Consider the following 23,941-nt stretch of genomic DNA (forward strand, 5'->3'; position numbering starts at 1 on the left):
AGGACCTTTTCAAGGCTGAGTATCTCAATATTCTTAGGTCCCATTAGTTGTGTGCTTGTACTTCTTACCGCTTCTGGTCCATGATTCAAATGGTTTGCCTTATAAATTAAGCATTATGCCACAATACTGAAAACATTTATATCAGATAAAATGTTACCTTATCAGTTGCTGTACAGATCTGAATAGCATTGGGTATCAATCTTGCTGTTTTCTCTTTTGTCATGGAGGTAATCTCCTTCAAGGGAATTGTAATCTGTAAAAGGAAGATTTATCAATGAATAAATGTACAGATCGAGTAATGGAGCCATTTTGTTTTAATAATGATTTGTGATACTGTGTGAAATGCTAACTATGGGCAATGCAAAAGCACAATGACTACCACTCACTTAAAATGTTTCAAAACTCATAGGAAAAGTAGAAAGGTTATACTTACATAGAAGATAGGAAAGGAGCAGGAGTAGGCCAGTCAGCCCCTCGAGCCTTCTCTGCCATTTAATGAGATCCTGGCTGATCATCCAAATTCAGTACCCTGTCCCTGCCTTCTCCCCATATCCCTTGATCCCTTTAGCCTTAAGAAATATATCTAACTCGTTCTTGAATATATTTAATGTATTGGCCTCTACTGCCTTCTGTGGTAGAGAATTCCACAGGTTCACCACTCTCTGGGTAAAGAAATTCCTCCTCATCTGAGTCCTAAATGGCCTACCCCTTATCCTAAGACTGTGACCCCTGGTTCTGGACTCCCCCGTCATCGGGAACATCCTTCCTGCATCTAGTCTGTCTAGTCCTGTTAGAATTTTATAAGTTTCAATGAGATCCGCTCTCATTCTTCTAAACTCTAGCGAATATAAGCCTAATCGACCCAATCTCTCCTCATACATCATTCCTGCCATCCCAAGTATCAGTCTGGTGAACCTTCGCTGCACTCCCTCCATGGCAAGAACATCCTTTCTCAGATAAGGCGACCAAAACTGCACACAATACTCAAGCTGTGGTCTCACCAAGGCCCTGTACAACTGCAGCAAGACATCCTTGCTCTTATACTCGAATCCTCTCGCTATGGAGGCCAACATACCATTTGCCTTCTTAACCGCCTGCTGCACCTGCATGCTTACCTTCAGCGACTGGTGCACAAGGACACCCAGGTCTCGTTGCACTTCCCCTTTTCCCAATCTATTGCCATTCAGATAATAATCTGCCTTCCTGTTTTTGCCACCAAAGTGGATAACCTCGCATTTATCCACATTATACTGCATCTGCCATGCATCTGCCCAATCACCCAACCTGTCCAAATCATACTGAAGTTTCTCTGCATCCTCCTCACAGCACACACGCCCACCCACCTTTGTGTCGTCTGCAAACTTGGAGATATTACATCTAGTTCCCTTGTCTAGATCATTAATATATATTGTGAATAGCTGGGGTCCTAGCACCGATCCCTGCGGTACCCCACTAGTCACTGCCTGCCACTCGGAAAAAGACCCGTTTATTCCAACACTTTGCTTCCTGTCTGCCAACCAGTTCTCTATCCAAGTCAGTACCTTGCCCCCAATCCCATGTGCCTTAATTTTGCACGCTAATCTCTTATGTGGGACCTTATCGAAAGCCTTCTGAAAGTCCAAATACACCACATCCACTGGTTCTCCCTTATCTATTCTACCAGTTACATCCTCAAAAAATTCCAGTAGATTAGTCAAGCATGATTTACCTTTTGTAAATCCATGTTGACTTTGTCCAATCCTGTCACTGTTTTCCAAGTGCTCTGCTATTACATCTTTTATAATGGACTCTAGCATTTTCCCCACTACCGACGTCAGGCTTACTGGTCTATAATTCCACGTTTTCTCTCTACCACTGTTTTTAAATAGTGGGGTTACATTAGCTACCCTCCAATCCATGGGAACTGTTCCAGAGTCTATATAATTTTGGAAGATGACCAGCAATGCATCTACTATTTGTAGGGCCACTTCCTTAAGTACCCGAGGATGTAGATTATCAGGCCCTGGGGATTTATCGGCCTTCAATCCCGTCAATTTCCTTAACACTATTTCCCTACAAATACTGATTTCATTCCGTTCCTCCCTCTCATTGGACCCTATGTTCCTCGACATCTCTGGGAGGTTATTTGTATCCTCCTTTGTGAAGACAGAACCAAAGTATGTATTTAATTGGTCTGCCATTTCTTTGTTCCCCATTATAAATTCCCCTGATTCTGACTGCAAGGGACCTACGCTTGACTTCACCAATCTTTTTCTCTTCACATGTCTATAGAAGCTTTTACAGTCAGTTTTTATGTTCCCTGAAAGCTTACTCTCACATTCTATTTTCCCCCTCTTAATTAATCCCTTTGTCCTCCTTTGCTGAATCCTAAACTGCTCCCAATCTTCAGGTTTGCTGCTTTTTCTGGCCAATTTATATGTCCTCTCCTTGGATCTTATGCTATCCCTAATTTCCCTTGTTAGCCACGGTTGAGTCACCTTTTTTGTTTTATTTTTATGCCAAACAGGGATGAACAAATTCTGTAGTTCATCCATGCGATCTTTAAATGTTTGCCATTGCCTATCCACCGTCAACCCTTTAAGTAACGTTCCCCAATCCATCCTAGCCAACTCGCTCCTCAGACCATCGTAGTTTCCTTTATTTAAATTCAGGACCCTAGTCTCTGAGTCAACTACTTCACTCTCCATTTTAATGAAGAATTCTATCATATTATGATCGCTCCGACCCAAGGGGCCTCGCACAACAAGATTGCTAATTAATCCTTTCTCATTACATAATACCCAGTCTAAGATGACCTGATCTCCAGTTGGTTCCTCAACATATTGGTCCAGGAAACCATCCCGTATACACTCTAGGAATTCCTCCTCCACAGTATTGTTACTAATTTGGTTAGCCCAATCTATATGTAGATTAAAGTCACCCATGATAACTGCTGTGCCCTTATTGCACGTGTCTCTAATTTCCCGTTTAATGCCATCCCCAACCTCAGCATTACTGTTTGGGGGTCTGTATACAATTCCCACTAACATTTTCTGCCCCTTGGTATTTCTCAGCTCTACCCATACAGATTCCACATCATCAGAGCTAATATCCTTCCTTACTATTGTGTTAATCTCCTCTTTAACCAGCAATGCTACCCCACCTCCTTTTACTTTTTGCCTGTCCTTCCTGAATATTGAATACCCCTGGATGTTGAATTCCCAGCCTTGGTCACCCTGGAGCCATGTCTCCGTAATCCCAATTATATCATATCCGTTTACATCTATTTGCGCAGCTAATTCATCCACCTTATTACGAATGCTCCTCGCATTAAGACACAAAGCCTTCAGGATTGTTTTTTTTAACACTCTTAGTCCTTTTAGAATTATTATTTTCTGTAGCCCTGTTTGATTTACACCCTTGATTTCTCTGCCTTCCACTTTTGCTTTTCTCCTTCCTATCTTTTGTTTCTATCCTTGCTTCCCTTTCCTCTGTCTCCCTGCACAGGTTCCCAACCCCCCGCCATTTTAGTTTAAACCCTCCCCAACAGCACTAGCAAACACTATGATAAACTGTGAATTTAAATAACTCATAAGAACATAAGAACGTAAGAATTAGGAGCAGGAGTAAGCCATATGGCTCCTCAGGCCTCCTCCGCCATTCAGTAAGATCATGGCCGATCTTCAATCTCAACTCCACTTTGCTGCCCCATCTCCATATCCCTTGATTCCCCTAGAGTCCAAAAATCTACCTATCTCAGCCTTGAATATACTCAACAATTGAGCGTCCACAGCCCTTTGGGGTATAGAATTCCAAAGACTCACAACCCTCAGAGTGAAGAAATTCCTCCTCATCTCAGTATCAAATGGCCGACCCCTTATCCTGAAACTATGCCCCCTAGTTCGAGACTCTCCAGCCAGGGGAAAAACTTCTCAGCATCTACCCTGCCAATCCCCCTCAGGATCTTATGTGTTTCAATGAAATCGCCTCTCATTCTTCTAAACTCCAGAGAGTATCGGCACAATCTACTCAATCTCTCCTCATAGGACAACCCTCCCATCCCAGGAATCAATCTAGTGAACCTTTGTTGCACCGCCTCCAAGGCAAGTATATCCTTCCTCAGATAAGGAGACCAAAACTGTGCACAATACTCCAGGTGTGGTCTCACCAAGGCCCTGTACAATTGTTGCATTACTCTTGTATTCCAACCCCCTTGCAATAAAGGCCAACATGCTATTTGCCTTCCTAATTGCTTGCTGTACCTGTATGCGAACTCTCTGGCCTAGAAGTTCACTATAGCCCCGTTTGGGGCGCCAGCCTCACCAGGGCGCTTAAAGTAGCGCCCCAGAAGCAGTCGCGGCCGCCCGCCGGAAATTCAGTTTGCGCGCCCCAGAGGGAAGCGCGGCGCTACTGGAGGCACCCCGCATCCCTCTTGGGGCGCTGCAGCTGAATATCGCTGCGCAACGTGCCGCAGCGCCACATGCTGCGGCACGGCGCGCTGCGGTACTGCAGACCTTCCTCCCCTTCTTAAAGGGGAGGGGCCTTCTGCAGCGCGATCAAGGATCGTGAGTGCCGGCAAAAGAGCCCGGCACCAAGGAGAAGTGCCGGGCTCTTGGAACGCAGTTGGCACTCCGCGGGGGGGGGGGGGGGCTCAGGAGGCTGGGGACGGCAGCGCGGAGAGGTGCTGGCAGGCGGCCAGTAAAAAAAATGGCCGCCCCGCACCTCTCCTTTAATTAGCGCCTCTACCGCCGCAGATAGGCCCCCCTGAACCGGTCGCAAATAGCGCCCAGCGTTAAAGCAGGGGGCGCATCTAAATATCGCGATCGGGGCGTTAGCGGGGCACTGCGCACACCGATGACGTCATCGGTAGCGGCGCAGCGCTAACGGTTAGCGCCGCCATTAGCGTCCCGCTGAATTTAGCGGGAGGCGTGGCCAGTGGCTTCCGACCCACTTAGCGCCCTCTTAAGGCGCTAACGGGTGGCGCAGCCCACTGAATTTCTAGGCCTCTGTGTTTCCTGAACATCAACATTTAATAGTTTCTCACCATTTAAAAAATATTCTGTTTTTCTATTCTTCCTACCAAAGTGTGTTCCAGCCTACTCTACCCACCAGGTAAATGACCTGCTGGTGTCAATAAGTCAAAACTCTGCTTGATCACAGCACCTAAATTGCGTCCCAACTCATCTCTATATAAATAAAACTCTTGCAACCAGCGCATGTCCTTAGGGTGTGCTAAAGTGTCCATCATACTTTGAAATGTCACTCATGAAAAGTATCTGTTACCCAAACTCCACCCAATTGGCTCAAAAATCATATTCATAAAACAGCTAATTACAGTTAACTGATTGCCTCAGCATCATGAAGTGCTGAACTTCCGTGGAGGATGAAAGCATCCTCAGATTCAGCCTTTGTGACTTGCATCCGTCAGTTGCTGATCAAACATTGATGGTTGTCCTTTTTCCTGCCCCCAGTCTCAGCAAAAAGCCACGGATAAGTGAGATGAATGAAAGAAGGAAAGACTTGCATTTCTATAGCGCCTTTCATAACCTCAGGACGTCCCAATGTGCTTTACAGCCAATGAAGTACTTTTGAAGTGGAGTCACTGTTGTAATGTAGGAAACGCGGCAGCCCATTTGTGCACAGCAAGCTCCCACAAATAGCAATGTGATAATGACCAGATAATCTGTTTTAGTGATGTCAGCTAAGGGATAAATATTGGCCAGGACACCGGGGAGAACTTCCCTGCTCTTCTTCGAAATAGTACCCATGGAACTTTCACATCCACCTGAGAGAGTAAACAGAGCCTTGGTTTAACATCTCATCCAAAAGACGGCACCTCCGACAGTACCACACTGGAGTGTCAGCCTAGAGTATGTGCTCAAGTTCCAGGAGTGGGACTTAAACCCACAACCTTCTGACAAAAGCAAGAGTGCTACCCGCTGAACCACGGCTGATACTACTAATAATAACTGCTCACTGCTGGCAGAAACAGCTGAGTTGATGGCGAGTTGTGGGAGTGGTGAGTCAACTCACCATCCGTGCCATCCAGCCCACTTGAATGACTCAAACCAAGCCAGAAAGAGAATGGGCCTAGGCAGCCATCACAGTAGCTGTTTCAGGAACATCTTGGGAGCAAAATTGGGTCGCGCCCCCTTTGGGGCGCTAACTTCACCAGAGCACTACTTTTAGTGCCTCGAAAAAGTTAGCGCCCCCCGCACTCGAATTTCACTGGTAGCGCCCCAAGAGGGAGGCGGGGCACTACTGGAAGCACCCCGCCTCCCTCTTGGGGCACTGCGAGTGAATATCACGGTGCTACATGCAGGCCTTCCTCCCCTTCTTAAAGAGTGCGACCCGGGGCCCAGCTGGGCCACCAGGGATTGGAGTGCCGGCAAAATAGCCCGGCACTCAAGAGAAGTGACGGGCTCACAGAGCGCAGCCGGCACCCCGTGGGGGGGGACTGCACAGGAGGCCGGAGACAGCAACTGGGGCAGGTGCTGGCAGGCGGCCAGCAACAAAAATGGCCGCCCGGCTCCTCCCCTTTAATTTGCGCCGCCCCGGCCGCAGGTAGGCGCCCTTGACCCTGTCGGACATAGTGTCCGGTAATAAGTCAGGGGGCTCGAACGAAAATCTCGGCCGTGGCGAGAGCGGGGCGCTGCACACGGCAATGACGTCATTGCCGGAGGTGCAGCAACGCGGGGCGCTAACGGTTACCGCCGCTGCTAACCTCCTGCTGAATTTCATGGGAGGCGTTAGCGGCCCCACGCCCAGGCGTTAGTTGCCCTGGGAGGCGCAAATCAACTGAAATTTTCCCCCCTTATATCCTTGTAGAAGGAGGTAACATGTCAATCCTGTTACAGGAAGTGCTTGGCGACATTAAACAGCCAGCCGCCAGCAGATAGCAGCAGAAAATATACCCTACAATATGCTTCAGCAAAGGGTAACTGTTTGGCCATTACTAGAGTTATTGCATTGCCTATTACATGCTTTACATTTGACTTGGAAGCTGTTAATACTCTAAAGAAGGCAAATAGCAGATATGATCCATTTTTAAGCATACTCAAATTAGACACTTGGCACACCCTCTCCATGAAAAATTACTCACAGATGTTTCCCAACGAAAGATGTTGCTATGAAAGCAAAGCCAGTTCTCAGTGAGGTATAAACGTCCGTGAAGCAATATGTCCTTCTGCAATGCACATGCATGATCTATGTCAACAGAAAGTGGATTCAAGTAAAGAAAGTAGGAGCAGACAATCCAGTGTTGGGAGCTAAGTCTTTCAGAAACTCTTAAGGCATTCAAATACTATTGTGTAAATATTCTGTAGTTTATTCTGTTCCTGGAAAGAAAGGCATATTTAATAAATAATTTTAAAAGTCATTCATTATAAACAGATTTTAAATGTTTCTTGATATATATTTCAGAAACCATTCACCCAAGAACACCACCTGAGAACCTTTAAGCTTTGTCCAGGGAAATCCATGACTTGTACTGCAGTGGGGAAACTGACATCGCTGGCAGTTTCACTGAATGGTGTAAGAAAGACAATAATCTAATAGGCCTTTTGCAGTAGTGAGCTTTTTCTAAGTTGATGACATAGTCGGATGTGGAAACCATAAGAGGCCTAAGAGGATGTAAGTTCTGTTCTGGCAAGAAAGTAAAACAATGAAAGAAGCCTAGAGAGGCAGGAAAGGAGGACAATGAGTACCTCATTTGGCATAAACAAAGGTCATAGGTGCAACAACAGCTTGACATATACTTTTCCGATAATAAAGGCGGTACTTTACTGTAACGCGGCATAGGCAACCAATCAGTGAAGATGCATGTGGGCCAGGATCCAATCGGGTGGCAGGAATGAATTGTGCATGAGGTGGCCGTGTGTATTGTAATGTATAAGAGTGCAGTGTTTGCTGTGGCAATTTGGAAAGGTCTGGCTAAGACAGAGCAGACTGTCTCCCCACCACTTGAGTATCGATCTAAAACCTTGTGTCGAGTGTTGGTTTAAAATACTCCACAACATGTACAGATTTGATATCTACTTTTTTTTGTGAAGTTGAGCTTTGTCCCTTTCCCAGCAAGTCAAACTTCATTCCAAGAAACTCTTTCAGTCTACACATATGCCAGCGTTATCTCTGTAGCAATTGATTTTGAGATTTTGTGGATTGTTTTGTATCTTTCAATTTCCTGTCAAAAGGTCTTGCTTTCACCCACAATAGGGTGATACAGCATTTTTTCAATACCCACATTAATAACATGAAGCATGAACATCCCTGTAGATGCTGGGTGAATCATTACGGGTCTGCACTTAATTCCTCTTCCTCGCAAAAGTGGTAAGAGGGAGATGGCCTTATTAATCCACAGGAATCTTCCTTTTGAGGCTGAGGGCATGCTAGCAGTTAATCAAGAACTCTATAGGGTTAATTTTATGAATTTGCACTCTTGCCATAGAGCTTTGCACGCTGGGCCTGTAGGTATGGAGATCAGACAGCCCTGCAGGATTTTCCAGCCCTGCAGTGGACAGAGAATCCTGTAGGGCTCGCTGACTTCACAGCTTGAATCCCCGATATCTGCTCCCGGCAGGTGAAGCCCTGTTCTAGCAATGCAGATTCACAAAATTTACCCTTATATGAGCAAAGCTCTCAACACTGAATAAATCCTAGGTGTGACATTTTCAGTCATGCCAAAAACATAAATATGGCCAAAAGTTGCATTCATCATATGGGAATACAGGGGGCGGCCAGTAGGCATGAATGTATTCCAATTCTTTCCTCATGCTGAAAGCCCTCTACTGGAGGCTGCGATTCACCAATAAACATGTCTAAGGATAGAAGACTTTCACTATGACTATGAATCCTGGGGTAAGTGCAATTTACTGCACAGTCATATACACAAAGCCCCATTCCATTGCCGGAAGGGTAGCAAAGTTGGACTTTTGCCCACACATCCACCCTCACCCTGAACCAGTCCTAAATCCTAGGAACAGGGTCATTTGAATAATAGGGGTGGATGACCAGACTAATAACTGCGCGAATGAGGCACACCCCGCATGGAGGCAGAGGGATTTAATGGTGATGCATTGCCGCTCAATCGGGGGTGGCAGGTTCAAGTTGGTCTGGTTTAAGCCTACAAATTTGCTCTCTCAAATGTTACAATTTGGTTCATTCTGGTCTGCTACTTTCCTATCGCTCTCACTTCGATCGGTTGTTGTTGGAATATGGCATTGTGGAACCCACTTTTGCCCTTGAATGTTTGTTTCATGCAGGAGTACTTACTGCTGGCCATACACTAAGTGGAACTGGCAGGACACTAATAGGCTTGATTTAAAAGCTTTTGAATGTAATATTTTGTTTTAATTTACAGTACTAAGAAACTGACTACTGTACCCCAATATAGCTAGCAAATGGTTGTATATTTTTTTTTAAGTAATTTAAAATCAGAGCGACTGCTGCCAATGATCGGAAGCTGCGCAGAAGTTTTCTACGCATAAATCTGTGGTGGTTTAATTATTCATGTATAATAAGCATAGTTTCACCCAACAGCTTTTTTTCCACTCGGGAACATAATTATCACGGGTTGGTTTAAGTATGAATGTATAATTCACCCAACAATCTTTTTTCACTCAGAACTATTAAAACTTTGATGGAGCTTCTGCGAATTATCTGCCGCATTTTTGTGATGGCGACAATATTTTCTTTTCAGTTAGCGAACAACCAAAGAAACACTGAAACTGTGCATGCGCAACCAATTCATTTCGTTGGCATCAGTCACTGCCAATTTGAAATCAGGTTCCTCAGAGCTGGTGGATTGACACTCTGATTAAAAATGCCTATTTTTTGTGAAAAAAAACATTTTCAGCTTCATTAATCAAACTGCACCATTAACACTCTTAAATATATCAAGGAATATTTTTGAAAGCAAAATTACCTTTTAAAACGCTGCCCAATTGCGCTGGTTCATGACAGATCTTTCGTTTGGCAATATGCAAATGAGTTTGAGCAAAATCTCAGGAGAAAAAAAAGCAGTTCTCAAAACTAGCACAATTTGCGCCCGGATTGCCGATTGCACCCAAATCTGTAACTCTTCTTTAAATTACATGGTCTCAATCTCACTCTGTTTTGAAGAAGTTAAAAATTCCGAGTTGATTTAATTCATTTTGAAGAAATGTTCATTACTCACCTACTATAAGTATCTCTGACTCTGGGAGTTCCTTGAACTGTTTTTTGAATTCATCATTCTTTTGCTTGTATGTGGGACTGGAGGTCTGTAACTATATGCCGTACAAAAATAATCAGTGATCTTGAATCAATGATTGCAATACATTAAATAGCCATTATATAGTAACACGTTACAAAGCTACTTGGGTTACAGCCAATAGTTCACTCTACAAATAGTGAATGAAGGAAATCTCCCTCCTATATCTCCAATTTATTAGGAGGAGAATCCACTCAAAGCAGGAGCTTGCCAGATTAGTCAGCCACAGGTTGGACTCTTAGACTTTCTAAGAGTGCGGTATGTTGTTGATACTAACATTTTGTTGCATTGCATTGAAAAAGCTAACTCGAATCTTTTTGTGAAAAATTTATGATTTTAATAACTTTTTTTGTGTGTGAAATGGTGTAATTCTAGCTAAGATAGTTTAGGGGGAGTAGAAAATGTACTGAGAGATGAGCTCTGCTGAACAGTGTTAGGAACACAACTTTGAGACTATAGATAACTGCTCTTGCAGAGAGCCGGCACAGGCTCGACAGGCCAAATGGCCTCCTTCTGTGCTGTAACCATTCTATGATAAGTGGGGCCTCCTGTAATTCACTGGCGTGAATGGAAGTCTGTCAGGAGTTGTTTACTTCTGGGTAGGAATGTAAAGCAATAGCCATATTTCAGAAAAATACACCATCCTAAGAACGGAATTTTGACTTTATTAAAACATGATATACTGGGTTTAAAAATCTAAAAGCCTCAACGATACAGGCTGTAAACAGAATACAGGCTTCTGAGATAAGATGAAGTGTTAACACAAGCTGTAAACACCATACAAGCTTTTGAAATGGGAACTGGTTGTTTAAACTGAGACAATGGCCCTATTGAAGCAAAAGGTTGGAGTTTCCAAGAAGTCTGCAGTTTGGGAGAAACACAATACCATTACCCAGTTTAAAGTGTTAAAAACTAACACTTCGAACAGAAACTCAGAACATTAAAGAACCATGGGCTAGATTTTCAGTCGCTTGCGCCAGCAGTTAGCGCCTTAAGAGAAGTGTTTTTCGGGTGCTATGCGTGTAGCGCCCGGGCGCAGCGCAGTTTGCGCCCCGCCCCAAATTAAGTTGCCCGTTAGCGCCGGCGCAAAGTTTAGCGCCCGCCCGGATGCACGCGCAGAAAATGATGTCACATCCTCGTGCAACGCCCTTTGTGCGCCCCGATTCCAAACTTCAGTCGGACCGCCCCATTGTGCGGCTGGCGGCCGGAGCGTTTGGAAAAAGGAACGCAACACAACCAGCGCGGGCCCCGGGGGGCGCAAATTAAAGGGGACGTACTCTCCAGTATAAAGGCCAGCCTTTTTTCAGAAAACACTCTTGTGCAACGCATTTCTGGAGACACAACAAGGAGGATAGCTAACTGGTTTCAAGCAGCAAGAGCCAGGTATTTTTGGACTCAGGCCAGAGCGCTGCAAGTGGCCTTTTGGAAATTAGAGTGTTTGCCAGGATTTGATGGGGGTTGCATGGGGTGCCAACGCGGAGCTGCAGCTCCATGTCCGTAGGGCTCGCAGACGCATTGTGAGAGGGGCAGCCCTGGCTAGAGGCAGAGGGGGCTACAGGCGTCAGCCACGTAGGCCTTACCCAGTCAGGCTATACCGCCAGCAGCGCTCCTACCTAAACATGAGTGCCGCGCGATGTGTTAAAAGGCTCCGATTCCGAAAGGAGGTGATTGCAGAGATCTGCCACCTGCTTCGCCGAGATCTGCGGCCAAATCTCAGGTGCAGGACGTCTCTGTCGGTGGAAGTGAAGGTGACGGTGGCATTGAACTTCTATGCCACCGGCTCCTTCCAATACGCTGCTGGGGACATAGCAAACACCTCCCAGTACGGCGCGCATCGCTGCATCCGCCAGGTGACCGAAGCACTGTTCAGAAGGAGAAGCCAATTCATCTCCTTCCCCATGGCCCTGGAGAGCCAGCATCAGCGCGCATTGGGATTTTCCAGACTCGGGGAATTCCCCTTGGTGCAGGGCGCCATTGACTGTACGCATGTGGCTTTGCGGGCCCCTCTGGAGCATGGCGAGCAGTATCGCAACAGGAAGGGCTACCATTCTCTGAATGTGCAGCTGGTCTGTGACCACAAGCAGCGCATCATGGCAGTCAATGCCAGCTTCCCAGGCAGCAGCCACGATGCCTTTATCCTGCGGCAGAGTACTGTGCATGACATGTTCCAGGCACAGCCTCCCCCAAGAGGATGGCTACTCGGGGACAAAGGCTATCCTTTGTGCACCTGGCTCATGACCCCGCTCCGCGCGCCCAGGACCGCTGCTGAAGAGGCCTACAACGAGAGCCATCAAACCACCCGCAACATCATCGAGCTAACTATTGGGGTCCTCAAGCAGCGGTTCCGCTGCCTTGATCGCTCCGGAGGAGCTCTCCAGTATTCGCCGGACCGGGTCTCCCAATTTGTGGTGGTTTGCAGCATGCTACACAACCTGGCTATCCGCAGGACTCGGGCACTGCCACCTGACGTTGGACCAGCACCTCAGGAGGAGGAGCAGGAGGAGCATGAGGAGGAGGAGGAGGAGGAGCAGGAGTACGTTCCCAGGAGGGAGCGACCAGGGCCAAGGGCCGCACGACGCCACCTTATTACACGGTACTTCTAAGCCCCCTGTCAGGGAATGGCCAGGGGCCATGAGGGAAGATGAATGCAGCCGCTCCGCAAGCCCTCAGCCGGCGAAGCCAACAAACACTAAGAAGAACAACCATGGAGACTGCATGAATAAAGATAATTTTTTATTACACAAAAATGAAAAGCCCTTCCCACATGAATCCCCAAAAACAATAAACGGGCCCCACAAAAAGCCCAACAAACGACTCACTCCCACAAACTGGGGAGGAGTCACTCCACCTTTCTTCAAACCGGGCCTCAACGTCGGCCTAACGCAAAAAATAAGCCCTCCAACAACACAACCATGGGCAAAATAAAGATGGCCACCGCCATATAAAAGGAAAGCTGCCCACACCCTCTACTGAGTGGCCCGCAAGGGCGAGACCTTGCCCAGCCTTTTCCCTCCCCTGCCCGGCCTGCTGCTCCTTCGCAAGCTCTGCCCAGTGGCTGCTGCGAGGCTGGGGGAAGGCGCCTGAAGCTCAGATGCCCTTCCGCCAGATGCCGCTGGGGGGCGGCCTACACGGCGCTTGGGCCTCGAGGGGCCGTCTGCTGAGTGGCGCACCTGAGCCTGGCCACCATCAGCTGCAGCCGCTTGCCCTTGACGCCCCAGTGGGGGAATGGCGGCGACGGATGGCGCAATGTGGGCCAGCTGGCGTCTGGGATGCGCTGGCTGGTGCTGTGGCGCGGTGGCACTCGGCCGGGCCCGCACTGCAGGATCCGCAACAATCAGCCGAGGGGCGGCTTGCTGGGATGGTCCAGCGCGGCGGCTGCCCTGGCGATGCCTGCCTGAGACAGCGCATGTGGCAGCAGTGAGTGCCCCTGTGGTCCTGCTGTGCGTGCGCATCACAGCCGCCAGGGTCTTGATGGCATCAGTCAGCATGCGGCCACTCGCGGCAGTTGCTGCCCCGAACTCGCGCACACTGGTCGCCAGCGACTCGATGGCCTCAGGCATGCGCCCCACCACGCTCATGAGCTCCGTGTGGCGCCGGTCCGAATCCTCGGCCATCTTATCCAGCTTCTGCACCTCCTCCGAGGTGAAGGTGTCCGGACTGGAGTCGCGACTCTCCCGCTGGGGAGGAGGGGGCCGAACTAGGGGACCCTTGCCGCGTTGGTGGCGGCGAGTGTGCCGAACAGCAGCACTCCCCTCTGATCCTTCCCCCCTTTGGGGGGAAGGCCGCGGGCCACGCGCACGGCTCCTGGGTGGCTGGACGCCACTGGTCCCAGAAGCTGCATTGCCCTGCGACAGTTCCTCCAGGCACTCGTCCAGTGAGGAGGTGTCAAGCATTTCCTCCTCTCCTGCGGGACGTGACTGTTCCCCCGAAGGTCCGGCTTGCTCCTCCTCCTCCTCCTGGTCGGAGGTGCTGTCACTAGCAGCTTCAGGGTCCTGGTCGTCACCAGCTGAAAGCAGGAATGCACAAGAGTAGCTTCAGAGTGAGGAGACGGCGTCAGCGAGGGAGTCAGGACTGGTGGCATTCAGCGCATTGGTGGGACAGTGGCAAAGGAGGTAGCTCGGATGGGCCAGTGCGACGCGAGAGGGCCAAAAGGCGAGGTCCTTACCATTGCCGGGCAGTGGAGGGTCGGATACTCCGCACGCTGTGGGGACAATCACACGGGCTCCCATGAGCACACACACGCGCTCCTCCAGCCGAGTGAGCTTCTGCAGCTTGGCGCGGCCACCCCTGGCACGCGCCTGGCGATTAAACGCTACTTTAGCCTGCAAGAGAAAGGACGGGCTGTAAGTGCGCAGTGAAGCCCTGATGTAGTGTGCACTGCCTCCCATGGTGGAATAGCGTGGACAGAGTGAAGCCCTGATGTAGTGTGCACTGCCTCCCATGGTGGAATAGCGTGGACAGAGTGAAGCCCTGATGTAGTGTGCACTGCCTCCCATGGTGGAATAGCGTGGACAGAGTGAAGCCCTGATGTAGTGTGCACTGCCTCCCATGGTGGAATAGCTTGGACAAAGTGTAGAGTGCCGAATGGCCATGTGATGCTCATGACTGTCCCAATGCTGCTGGCTGAGGGCTGGCCAATAGGACTTTCAGCTCCCTTTGCCCATCATGTCAGGTGTACATGCAAGAATGAGGAGGAGACTGGAAAGGCTACTCACCTTCACAATCCTGGTCAGATCGTTGTATTTTTTACGACATTGTTTGTGGGTCCTGGGGGCATCGCCGGTGAACGTCACCCTCTGGGCGATCTGCTTCCAGGCTTTGGTGTAGTCGTGGTGGGTTGGATTCCTCCCACTCTCTGGGAACAAGATCTTGCGCCTCACCTCCAGAGCTGTGACCATTATGTCCAGATCACCCTCTGAGAAGCGCAGGGCACGCTGACGGGCCTTCTCTGGCGTTGCCATGACTCCCTGGGGCTGAGCAGCAGTGTTGAGGCCTCTTTGCAAGGCTGCAGTGTGCAGGGCGTGGCAGCAGACCAATTCGTCCCTTCCCCCTTTAAGAGCTGGTCGGCGCCACGGGGTCTGCTGTCAGTCCAAAAATGACCGCACCCGCACTGCGCCCCGCCTGGGCGCTATCCCTCTGGACCGCCGGCTTAGCGCCTAAAGATAGGAGTGGAACGCCTCTTTTAGCGCTCCACCAATCTCTTAGGGCGAAGCCACTGAATTTCCGGCAACGGGGCGCTACTTTGGGGCGGGCGCTAACTTCGAGCGGGCGCTAAGGTTAGCGCCCCAAAACTGTCTATACTGAAAATCTAGCCCCATATGCCTTCATAAATATCACATCAAATGAAAGACAGGAGACATAATTCGTAATATAACCATTGAAGTAGCTAAGAAATGCATAGAACACCCTAGTTGAAGTGTTTTTGATTTACATGTTGTAAAAGATACCAGCAGAAGACTTTGTAAATATGATATCAATAGATGCACCAAGCAATCACATTGTGTTTGTGTTGAACTTGGAATAGTTAGGAGGCACGACGTCTGCTTTCAACCAGCTAAGGTGATTTAAACATTGAATGGAAGAACTTCGTAAGAATGGCATCAAATAGATACATCTGTCATAACCATTTTTATGATAAAGTTTTGAACACCTAAAGGCAGAGACAGGATTCTGCAAGTTAACAGCTGAATTGACAGTAAGATCAGAAAGAAGTCAACAGAAAGAATGACTAGAGATAATTAGCTTACATCAGCAGAAAACTTCAAAGGATATATCACCGAGAAAGAGTATAAAATATGGAACTTTCAGATAGGAAGTCAGAAGTTGCTGAAAGGGGCAAGTGATTCTCAACTTCAGAGGCAGGTTCTGTAAGTTTTTAACTCTTTGAGTCTCGGAGATCAAAAGGTACTCTTATTTGATTTTGGTGGGTATCCTAGATTAGAAATAATAAGAAATGTAAAAATGTAATGAAGTTAAGATTTGAGAATAAGGATCTCTGAGAATAAGAAATGTAAGCTATTTGTATTTTGAACTGTTAAAGTTGCGATTGACTCACCAGCTGTTAACTACATGTCGGTTCTTTAATAAATCTATATATTTTTAGAATTGTCTCACATAATATTTCTGTATCAAACTCGCAAACTCAATCTCTGCACACTCTTTGGTGAGGAGTTACAGAATTCTGGAGGAGTATTCCGGACCCTCATAATATCCGGAAGGTTACAGTCTAGTTAAACTTAATTAAAGTGCTATCTGGAGGACGGTAACATCTTCAAGTCATTCCTTTCCTTTCGGGAGAGATAGTCTGAACCTTTAGACCCAATTAAGCGTCTTATAGAATTTGGCTGTCTCTAACTTTAGTTGAAGGTGAACACCTAGGGAATACGCCTGATCCGGGGTAGCCCGAAAAGGGCTAGGACTAGTAATTATCCCTTCAAGAATATGGCAATTCCCATTGTGCTCCGGCACTTCCAGAGTTCAGCTCATTCCATCTTGATTGCCTGACCTAGCTGAGGTGTCCTGGCTCATGAGTATGACTTCTGTCCTTATGATCTGTTACAAGTAGGTTGTATTTTTTTAAGATCTAGCTGTATATGGTACTTTCCTGCCGCTTATGTGCCCTTTGGACTTAATAAATTATACATAAAGGTATTATGCGTTGAGATTCCTTGAACACACACCCAGGCCAAGATCAACAAGCACAGGAATGACATTTTCATCGAGTGACACACACACCCATATCTTGTACATCTATCATTTAAAGTTGTGGTAACCAAAAGCACCAATTTTGGGTGCGAACCTGGTAGGAGGTGTGGGTGGCAACAGCCCTCATTCAAATGGTTGAGTGCTGGCCCTCCCATACTTTTGGGTTCAGGCTCATAATAACTTTGAGCTCCAGGCATGAATAACACCCGACTGGGAGCTTGATATTGTGGGGGTGGGTTGGGGGCAATGTTCTCTCTTATTTTTTGGGGGCGCGCGGCCCCTTCAAAATTCCGCGCATGCACTGTTCTTCGCATTGAAAAGCTGGCAAGCCGGCTGCGTGGGAGGTCCCGAGAGCTGTTAATGGGAACATTGGTGGGGGTGGAGCAAGAAATCAGGCGGCACAGCAAGACTTAAAATCCTTACAGCACCATCTTAAAGCGGGCTATATTTTAAAGGGCCAACTCCTTAAAGCTTCCCAGTAGAAGTTGCTAAAGAAACATCAATTTCCAGAGGAGCCGCACAGGTTTTTGCATGCTTCAGTGGAAGTTTTGATTGAAGCGTGCGCCAGAGAAGGGTGGCACACCTCAGCACACTAGCAAACATTGCAGACGGCATGAGCGGAAGGGACGATGCCTGTGATTGCAGAGTCACACAATCAATGAATCTGGATTAAAGTCCAAACGAAGTTTGCAACCTTAGTGGGTCAATTCAGATAGGATAGCTCACCACGGCATTATCTTAATTAGCTGCCCAAAGTACGCACAGCATGATGTTTCCTCCCCCACATTATCTTGCAGTAGTTTCAAGGATGACCATGCAGCAGGGTACACTTTGCACCAGTAACCTACACCTGTTAGTCTTCAGTCCATTACATTCATAAAGGTATTCACCATTAACCAATCCTTTTGTCTCAAGGCATCTGCTTGATATGCACATGTTATCATGGGCTGCACCATAACACTGATGTATGACTCTTCATTTTTCCATCCAATTTCTCTGATTGCAGTCAAAAGCTGCACATAACAGGGCCACACAAAACAGAACTAGAGGAGTAAAAACAGAAAATGCTGGAAATACTTAGTAGGTCAGGCAGCATCTGTGGAGAGAGAAACAGAGGATCATAGGAACAGGAGAAGGCCATTGAGCCCCTTGAGCCTGTTCCGCCATTCAATGAGATCTTGGCTGATCTGCAACCTAACTCCATATACCTGCCTTTGGCCCATATCCCTAATACCTTTAGTTAACAAAAAGTTATCAATCTCCGACTTAAAATTAACAATTGATCTAGCATCAATTGCCATTTGCGGAAGAGAGTTCCAAACTTCTACCACCCTTTGTGTGTAGAAGTGTTTCCTAATTTCACTCCTGAAAGGTCTGGCTCTAATTTTTAGACTCTGCCCCCTAGTCCTAGACTCCCCAACCAGCGGAAATAGTTTCTCTCTATCTACCCTATCTGTTCCCCTTAATGGCCCAGTAATTCCGGGCACAACGCGTGAGTACGGACAGGGTACTCACGCGTGTGCCCAGAGGAATTGCCGGTTTTCAGCATGCACAGCGCATGCGCTGAAAACCGGCATTTCCTGTCCTCTGACCCAAGGGGTTAAGAGGCAGAGCGCGCGCGACTGCACAGGCAGCGCGTGCGCGCTGAAATTCCTTTTTTTTTCCAGAGTTGCGCGCGTGTAAAGGCCTCCGGTCTTTACGCATTGAAAAACCACACGTAAGTACTTAGTTTTTCAGGTAAGTGGGCTTTTAGTACAATTGAGAAAATTTTTTTCCACAGGTTTGTTATTTTTAAAGAATTTACAGTAAGGTAAGTTTAGTTTTAGCCCCGATTTTTTATATAAATTTTTTTTTCAAATTTTAAAATTATTGTTTAAAATAGTTTTTCAGAGTTCTTTATTGTTCATTTAAGTAGTGCAATGTTTTTTTTAAATTTTCTTTCAGGTTTAAGTAGTGTTTTGGGGCCAGGAGTTTTCATGAGTTTGACAGTTCTTACTGTCAAACTCATGAATGAGTTTCCCCTCCCCTGATTGGCTGCACAGTGCTCACCTGATCCCAGCCGGCACATCGCACTAACTACGCCGCTGGATCAGGTAAGCACATCGCGCCGATATCTGAACCGGGCCAGGGACAGGAAATGCAAGCAGGCCCGGGCTTCAGATGTCGGCGCGCCGGGTGAGTGCACATCGGGGGCTTGCACGCGCGGCAAGCTCCCGATCCTAATTTCAGGGCCAATATCTTGAAAACTTTGATCAAATCACCCCTTAACCATCTAAATTCCAGGGAGTACAACCCTAGTTTGTGTAATCTCTCCTCGTAATTTAACCCTTGGAGTCTGGGTATCATTCTGGTAAACCTACGCTGCACTCCCTCCAAGGCCAATATATCCTTCCTAAGGTGTGGTGCCCAGAACTGCTCCCAGTGCTCCAGGTGTGGTCTAACCAGGGCTTTGTACAGCTGCAGCATAACTTCTACCCCCTTGTATTCTAGTCCTCTAGATATAAAGGCCAGCATTCCATTAGCCTTTTTGATTATTTTCTGTACCTGTTTATGACATTTTAATGATCGATGTACCTGGGCCCCGAGTCTCTTTGGACCTCCACTGTTTTTAGCTTTTCACCATTTAGAAAGTACCCTGATCTATCCTATTTAGGTGCAAAGTGGATGACCTCACATTTGCCTACATTGAAATTTGCCACAGTTTTGCCCATTCACTTAATCTGTCGATATCCCTCTCTAATTTTATGCTTCCATTTACACTGCCTACATTGCCGCCTATCTTTGTGTCATCGGCAAATTTGGATATATGACTTTCTATGCCATCATCTAAGTCGTTAATAAATACTGTGAATAGTTGAGGCCCCAACACAGATCCCTGTGGGACACCACTAGTCACATCCTGCCAATTTGAGTACCTACCCATTATCCCTATTGCCTGTCTCCTGCCACTCAGCCAATTTCCTCACCAGGTCAATAATTTGCCCTCAATTCCATGGGCTTCGACCTTAGTTAACAGTCTCTTATGTGGGACTTTATCACATGCCTTCTGGATGTCCATATAAATAACATCCATAGACATTCCCCTGTCCACGACTTTAGTCACCTACCCTTTACAAATCCATGTTGGCTCTCACTGATCAGTTGAAAATGTTCGAGGTGTTCAGTCACCCTATCCTTAATTATAGACTCTAGCAATTTCCCCACAACAGATGTTAGGCTAACTGATCTATAATTCCCTGGTTTCCCTCTCGCCATTCTTAAATAGCATTGTGACATGCGCAGTTTTCCAATCTAAAGGAATGGTTCCTGAATTGAGAGAACTCTGGAAGATTATAGTTCGGGCATCTGCAATGTGCTCACCGACTTCCTTTAAAACCCTGGGATGGAAACCATCTGGTCCTGGGGATTTGTCACTCTTTAGTGCCATTATTTTCTTCATTACTGTTATTTTACTTACGTTCATTTTATTGAGTCCGTGCCCCTGATTCAATATTAGTTTCCTTGGGATTTCTGGCGTGCTATTCTTTTCCTCTACTGTAAATACTGACGCAAAATAGAGGGAATTTCTCACAGAGAGGTCAGAGACCTACATCCAGGTCAAGGTTCGCACTTTTATTCACTATTTCCTGGCTTTTGTACTCTGTGGGGGCGATTTTCTCACTGGAGGCGAGATGGAGGCAGGTTTCGGTTTGGGTGGGTTTGAAACCCACATCCACTGATAGTTTTCAAAAAATTGCGATTTTCCCCTGATTGGCCACTTGATTTCAGAGTTGTGGGATGCCCTTGGTCAATTAGTGTTTTGGGACTGAAACTCGCCTCTGTTGACAGGACATTTCCAGCCTGATTTTATGGCTTCTTGCTCCCTTGGCTCATTCCACAGGATTTCTGCCTATCCTGCACCACCTGCAACATATTTTGTATCTTTCTTCTCACACTACTCACTCATTCTTTGCCCCGAAAGCACAATAGTGTGTGACTCATTTACTGTAAACTACATTTCAACTCTTTCTTTGATCACAGCATTGTAACCTACATTCTCCTTGCTTTCTCTAGGAGCTAGAGTCAGGACCCAGTGGGACAGTCATGGGCAGCACCCCTCCCTCAGCATTCAGTATCATGCACTCACAGAATCAGAATCATAGAATAGTACAGCAGAAGGAGGCCATTCGGCCCATTGAGTCTGCGCCGGCTCTTTCGAAGAGCAATCCAGTTAGTCCCACTCCCCCGCTCTTTCCCCATATCCCTGCAATTTTATCTCCCTCAAGTATTTATCCAATCCCCTTTTGAAGGCTACTATTGAATCTGTATCCACCGCCCTATCAGTGCATTCCAAATCCTAACCGCTCATTGCGTAAAAAGGTTTTTCCTCTTGTCACCTCTGGTTCTTTTGCCAATCATCTTAAATCTGTGCCCCCTCGTTATTGACCCTTCAGCCATTGGAAACAGTTTCGCTTTGTTTACTCTATCTAAACCCTTCATGATTTTAAACAACTCCTGGCTTTTGTACTCTGTGGGGGCGATTTTCTCACTGGAGGCGAGATGGAGGTGGGTTTCGGTTTGGGTGGGTTTGAAACCCGCATCCACTGATAGTTTTCAAAAATTTGCGATTTCCCCCTGATTGGCCACTTGATTTCAGAGGTGTGGGATGCCCTTGGTCAATTAGTGTTTTGGGACTGAAACTCGCCTCTGTTGACAGCACTTTTCCAGTCTGATTTTATGGCTTCTTGCTGCCTTGGCTCATTCCACAGGATTTCTGCCCATCCTGCACTACCTCCAACATATTTTGAGAAACCACTATGTCCAATTCCAAGGCAAGGGCCTCCCCGAGGCTCTCGGATGAGGCGCTGCAAAGGTTGTTTGAGGGGGTGACAGTTAGCATGGAGGTGCTCTTCCACTCATCTGGGAGGAAGAGGCCTGCCAAAGAAACCTCTGTGGGTACAGCTGGCAAGGGATATAAGCTCCAGATCTGTGTGCAGATTGGGAGAATGTTTATGTGCATTGATGAAATGCCAGCCCTGTTAGAAAGCATTAAAATGATTTGAAGCCAAAATGTTGGCATTATGGCATCTGTTCCTTCGCCTTAGGCAGCTCCACATTGCAGTGTCTGCCACACTTGCGTTGTCAGGTTGGTGACCTGAGTGAAAGGAGGCCAGAGAGTCATGTCCATTGTCAATGATGTCCTAGGATGGAGCCAAGGACATGTGCCAACTTGGGCAACCTATGCAAATCTGGCCAGGATAAGTTCATCCCTTGCATCCCGGGCAGCCATGTGCTCCCGTGCTGCCGCTGCCACTGGTCAATACACCGGCGCTCTGACCTCCTCCTGTTCCTCCTCCTGCTCCTGCTCCTCCTCCACCTCCTCCTCCTCATCCTCATCTGAGGAGGGCTGGAACTGAGCTGCTTGCTCATCAGGAAGCTGCAAGCCATGACGCTGTGTGATGTTGTGCAGTGTACAGCAGACCACGACCATTCTGGAGACCCTGTATGGTGTATACTACAGGGCTCCACAAGGCAACGGAAGCGCATCTTCTAGAACCCAATGGTTTGCTCTATGATGGACCTGGTCGAAGTGTGGCTGGCGTTGTAGCGCTCCTCAGTCTCGTTAGCTGGCCTCCTGATCGGCGTCATTAGCCACTTCTTCAGGGGGTAGCCTTTGTCATCAAGGAGCCATCCGTTAAGTTGGTTTGGTGGATTGAAAAGCGAAGGAACACTAGAGTGCCGCAGGATGAAAGAGTCATGGCAACTTCCACAGAACTTGGCGCAAACATGCAAGAGCTCCTTCTTGTGGTTACACACCAGCTGAACGTTGAGGGAGTGGAAGCCCTTTCGGCTGACATAGATAGCTGGGTTGTGATGGGGTGCCCTAAGGGCTACATGTGTGCAGTTTATGACACCCTGCAGCATTGGCATGCCTGCCATATTTGCAAATCCAACCGAACGGGCGGTTATACTTGCTTAATCCCTTGTGAACTGGATGTAATTGTGGGCCTTAGCAAAAAGGGCATCGGTAACACGTGATGCAACTGTGGGCGGCCGACTGGGAGATGCCGCTGATGTCTGCTGATGATCCCTGGAAGGAGCCTGAGGCAAAGAAGTTGAGTGTGGTGGTGACTTTGACAGCCACTGGTAAGGGGTGTCAACCCGTTCCTCTGGGCACCAGGTCTTGCTGCAGCAGGCCGCAGATCTCTTGGACAACCTCTCGCGAAAGTCTCAGCCTCCTTTGGCACTGCTGCCTCGATGCGCTGGTGCCTTGTGCCCTGTGCAGCATCAGGTGGCTGAGCAGGAGGTCGGGGCTCCTGCTGGTGTTGCTCCTGAGCTGCCTGAGCAGGAGGTTGGGGCTCCTGCTGGTGTTGCTCCTGAGCTGCCTGAGCAGGAGGTTGGGGCTCCTGCTGCTGTTGCTCCTGAGCTGCCTGAGCAGGAGGTTGGGGCTCCTGCTGCTGTTGCTCCTGAGCTGCCTGAGCAGGAGGTTGGGGCTCCTGCTGCTGTTGCTCCTGAGCTGCCTGGTTCTGCTGCTGCCCTAGATGGTCCTTGTCATGAATCGCAACTTCTACAAGGAAGTACTACTGAACAGCCAGCTGAGGGCGCCACCCGAGGAGTATAAATACTAGGGCATGGGCCCAGCTTGGCCAGAGACAGTCTGGAAACAGGAAGCTAGTGACTACTAACTAGACCTCCATGTTTTGTTACAGGTCGATTAAAGCCTTGCTTTATGTACGACCAAGTGCGTAGTGAGTCTTTATTACGTCAGTCCTCATCCTCATCTGAGGTCCATGCAGAAAGAAAACAAATGGTTCCCATGCTGCTTGCAGATGCCTCCTTTGGGGAAGCGCTCATTGCAAGCGGGGAGAGGGTCTGCCAAGGAGGTCCCACAGTTGATTGATTCGAGCTGCAGCACCTCCGACTTCGGAAGGCCTTCTAAAAGTGCTCAGAGACCTTTTAAAGCCAAGGTCTGGCACCTGCCAGTAATCCTTGCTGCAATAAACGATGTCTCGTTAGACCTGCAGCTGT

The 23,941-nt window shown here is 47.8% G+C and overlaps 1 protein-coding gene across 1 annotated transcript in view; it reads right to left on the reverse strand.

Moving 5' to 3' along the window:
• gramd1c (GRAM domain containing 1c) overlaps positions 1-7,152 on the reverse strand; it is a 94,041-nt gene extending 86,889 nt beyond the window's left edge. Inside the window, exons 1-2 of the mRNA XM_085998372.1 lie at positions 7,082-7,152; positions 158-253 (exon numbers count right to left, since the gene is read on the reverse strand). Coding sequence (XP_085854498.1) covers positions 158-223 — 66 coding nt within the window. The 5' untranslated portion in view covers positions 224-253; positions 7,082-7,152. The remainder of the gene's footprint in view (positions 1-157; positions 254-7,081) is intronic.
• Positions 7,153-23,941: the final 16,789 nt, after the last annotated feature.

This window comes from Somniosus microcephalus, chromosome 10, assembly GCF_052327205.1.
Source record: "Somniosus microcephalus isolate GS21.2 chromosome 10, FLI_Smic_1.0, whole genome shotgun sequence".
In the NCBI taxonomy this organism is placed as follows: Eukaryota; Metazoa; Chordata; class Chondrichthyes; order Squaliformes; family Somniosidae; genus Somniosus; species Somniosus microcephalus.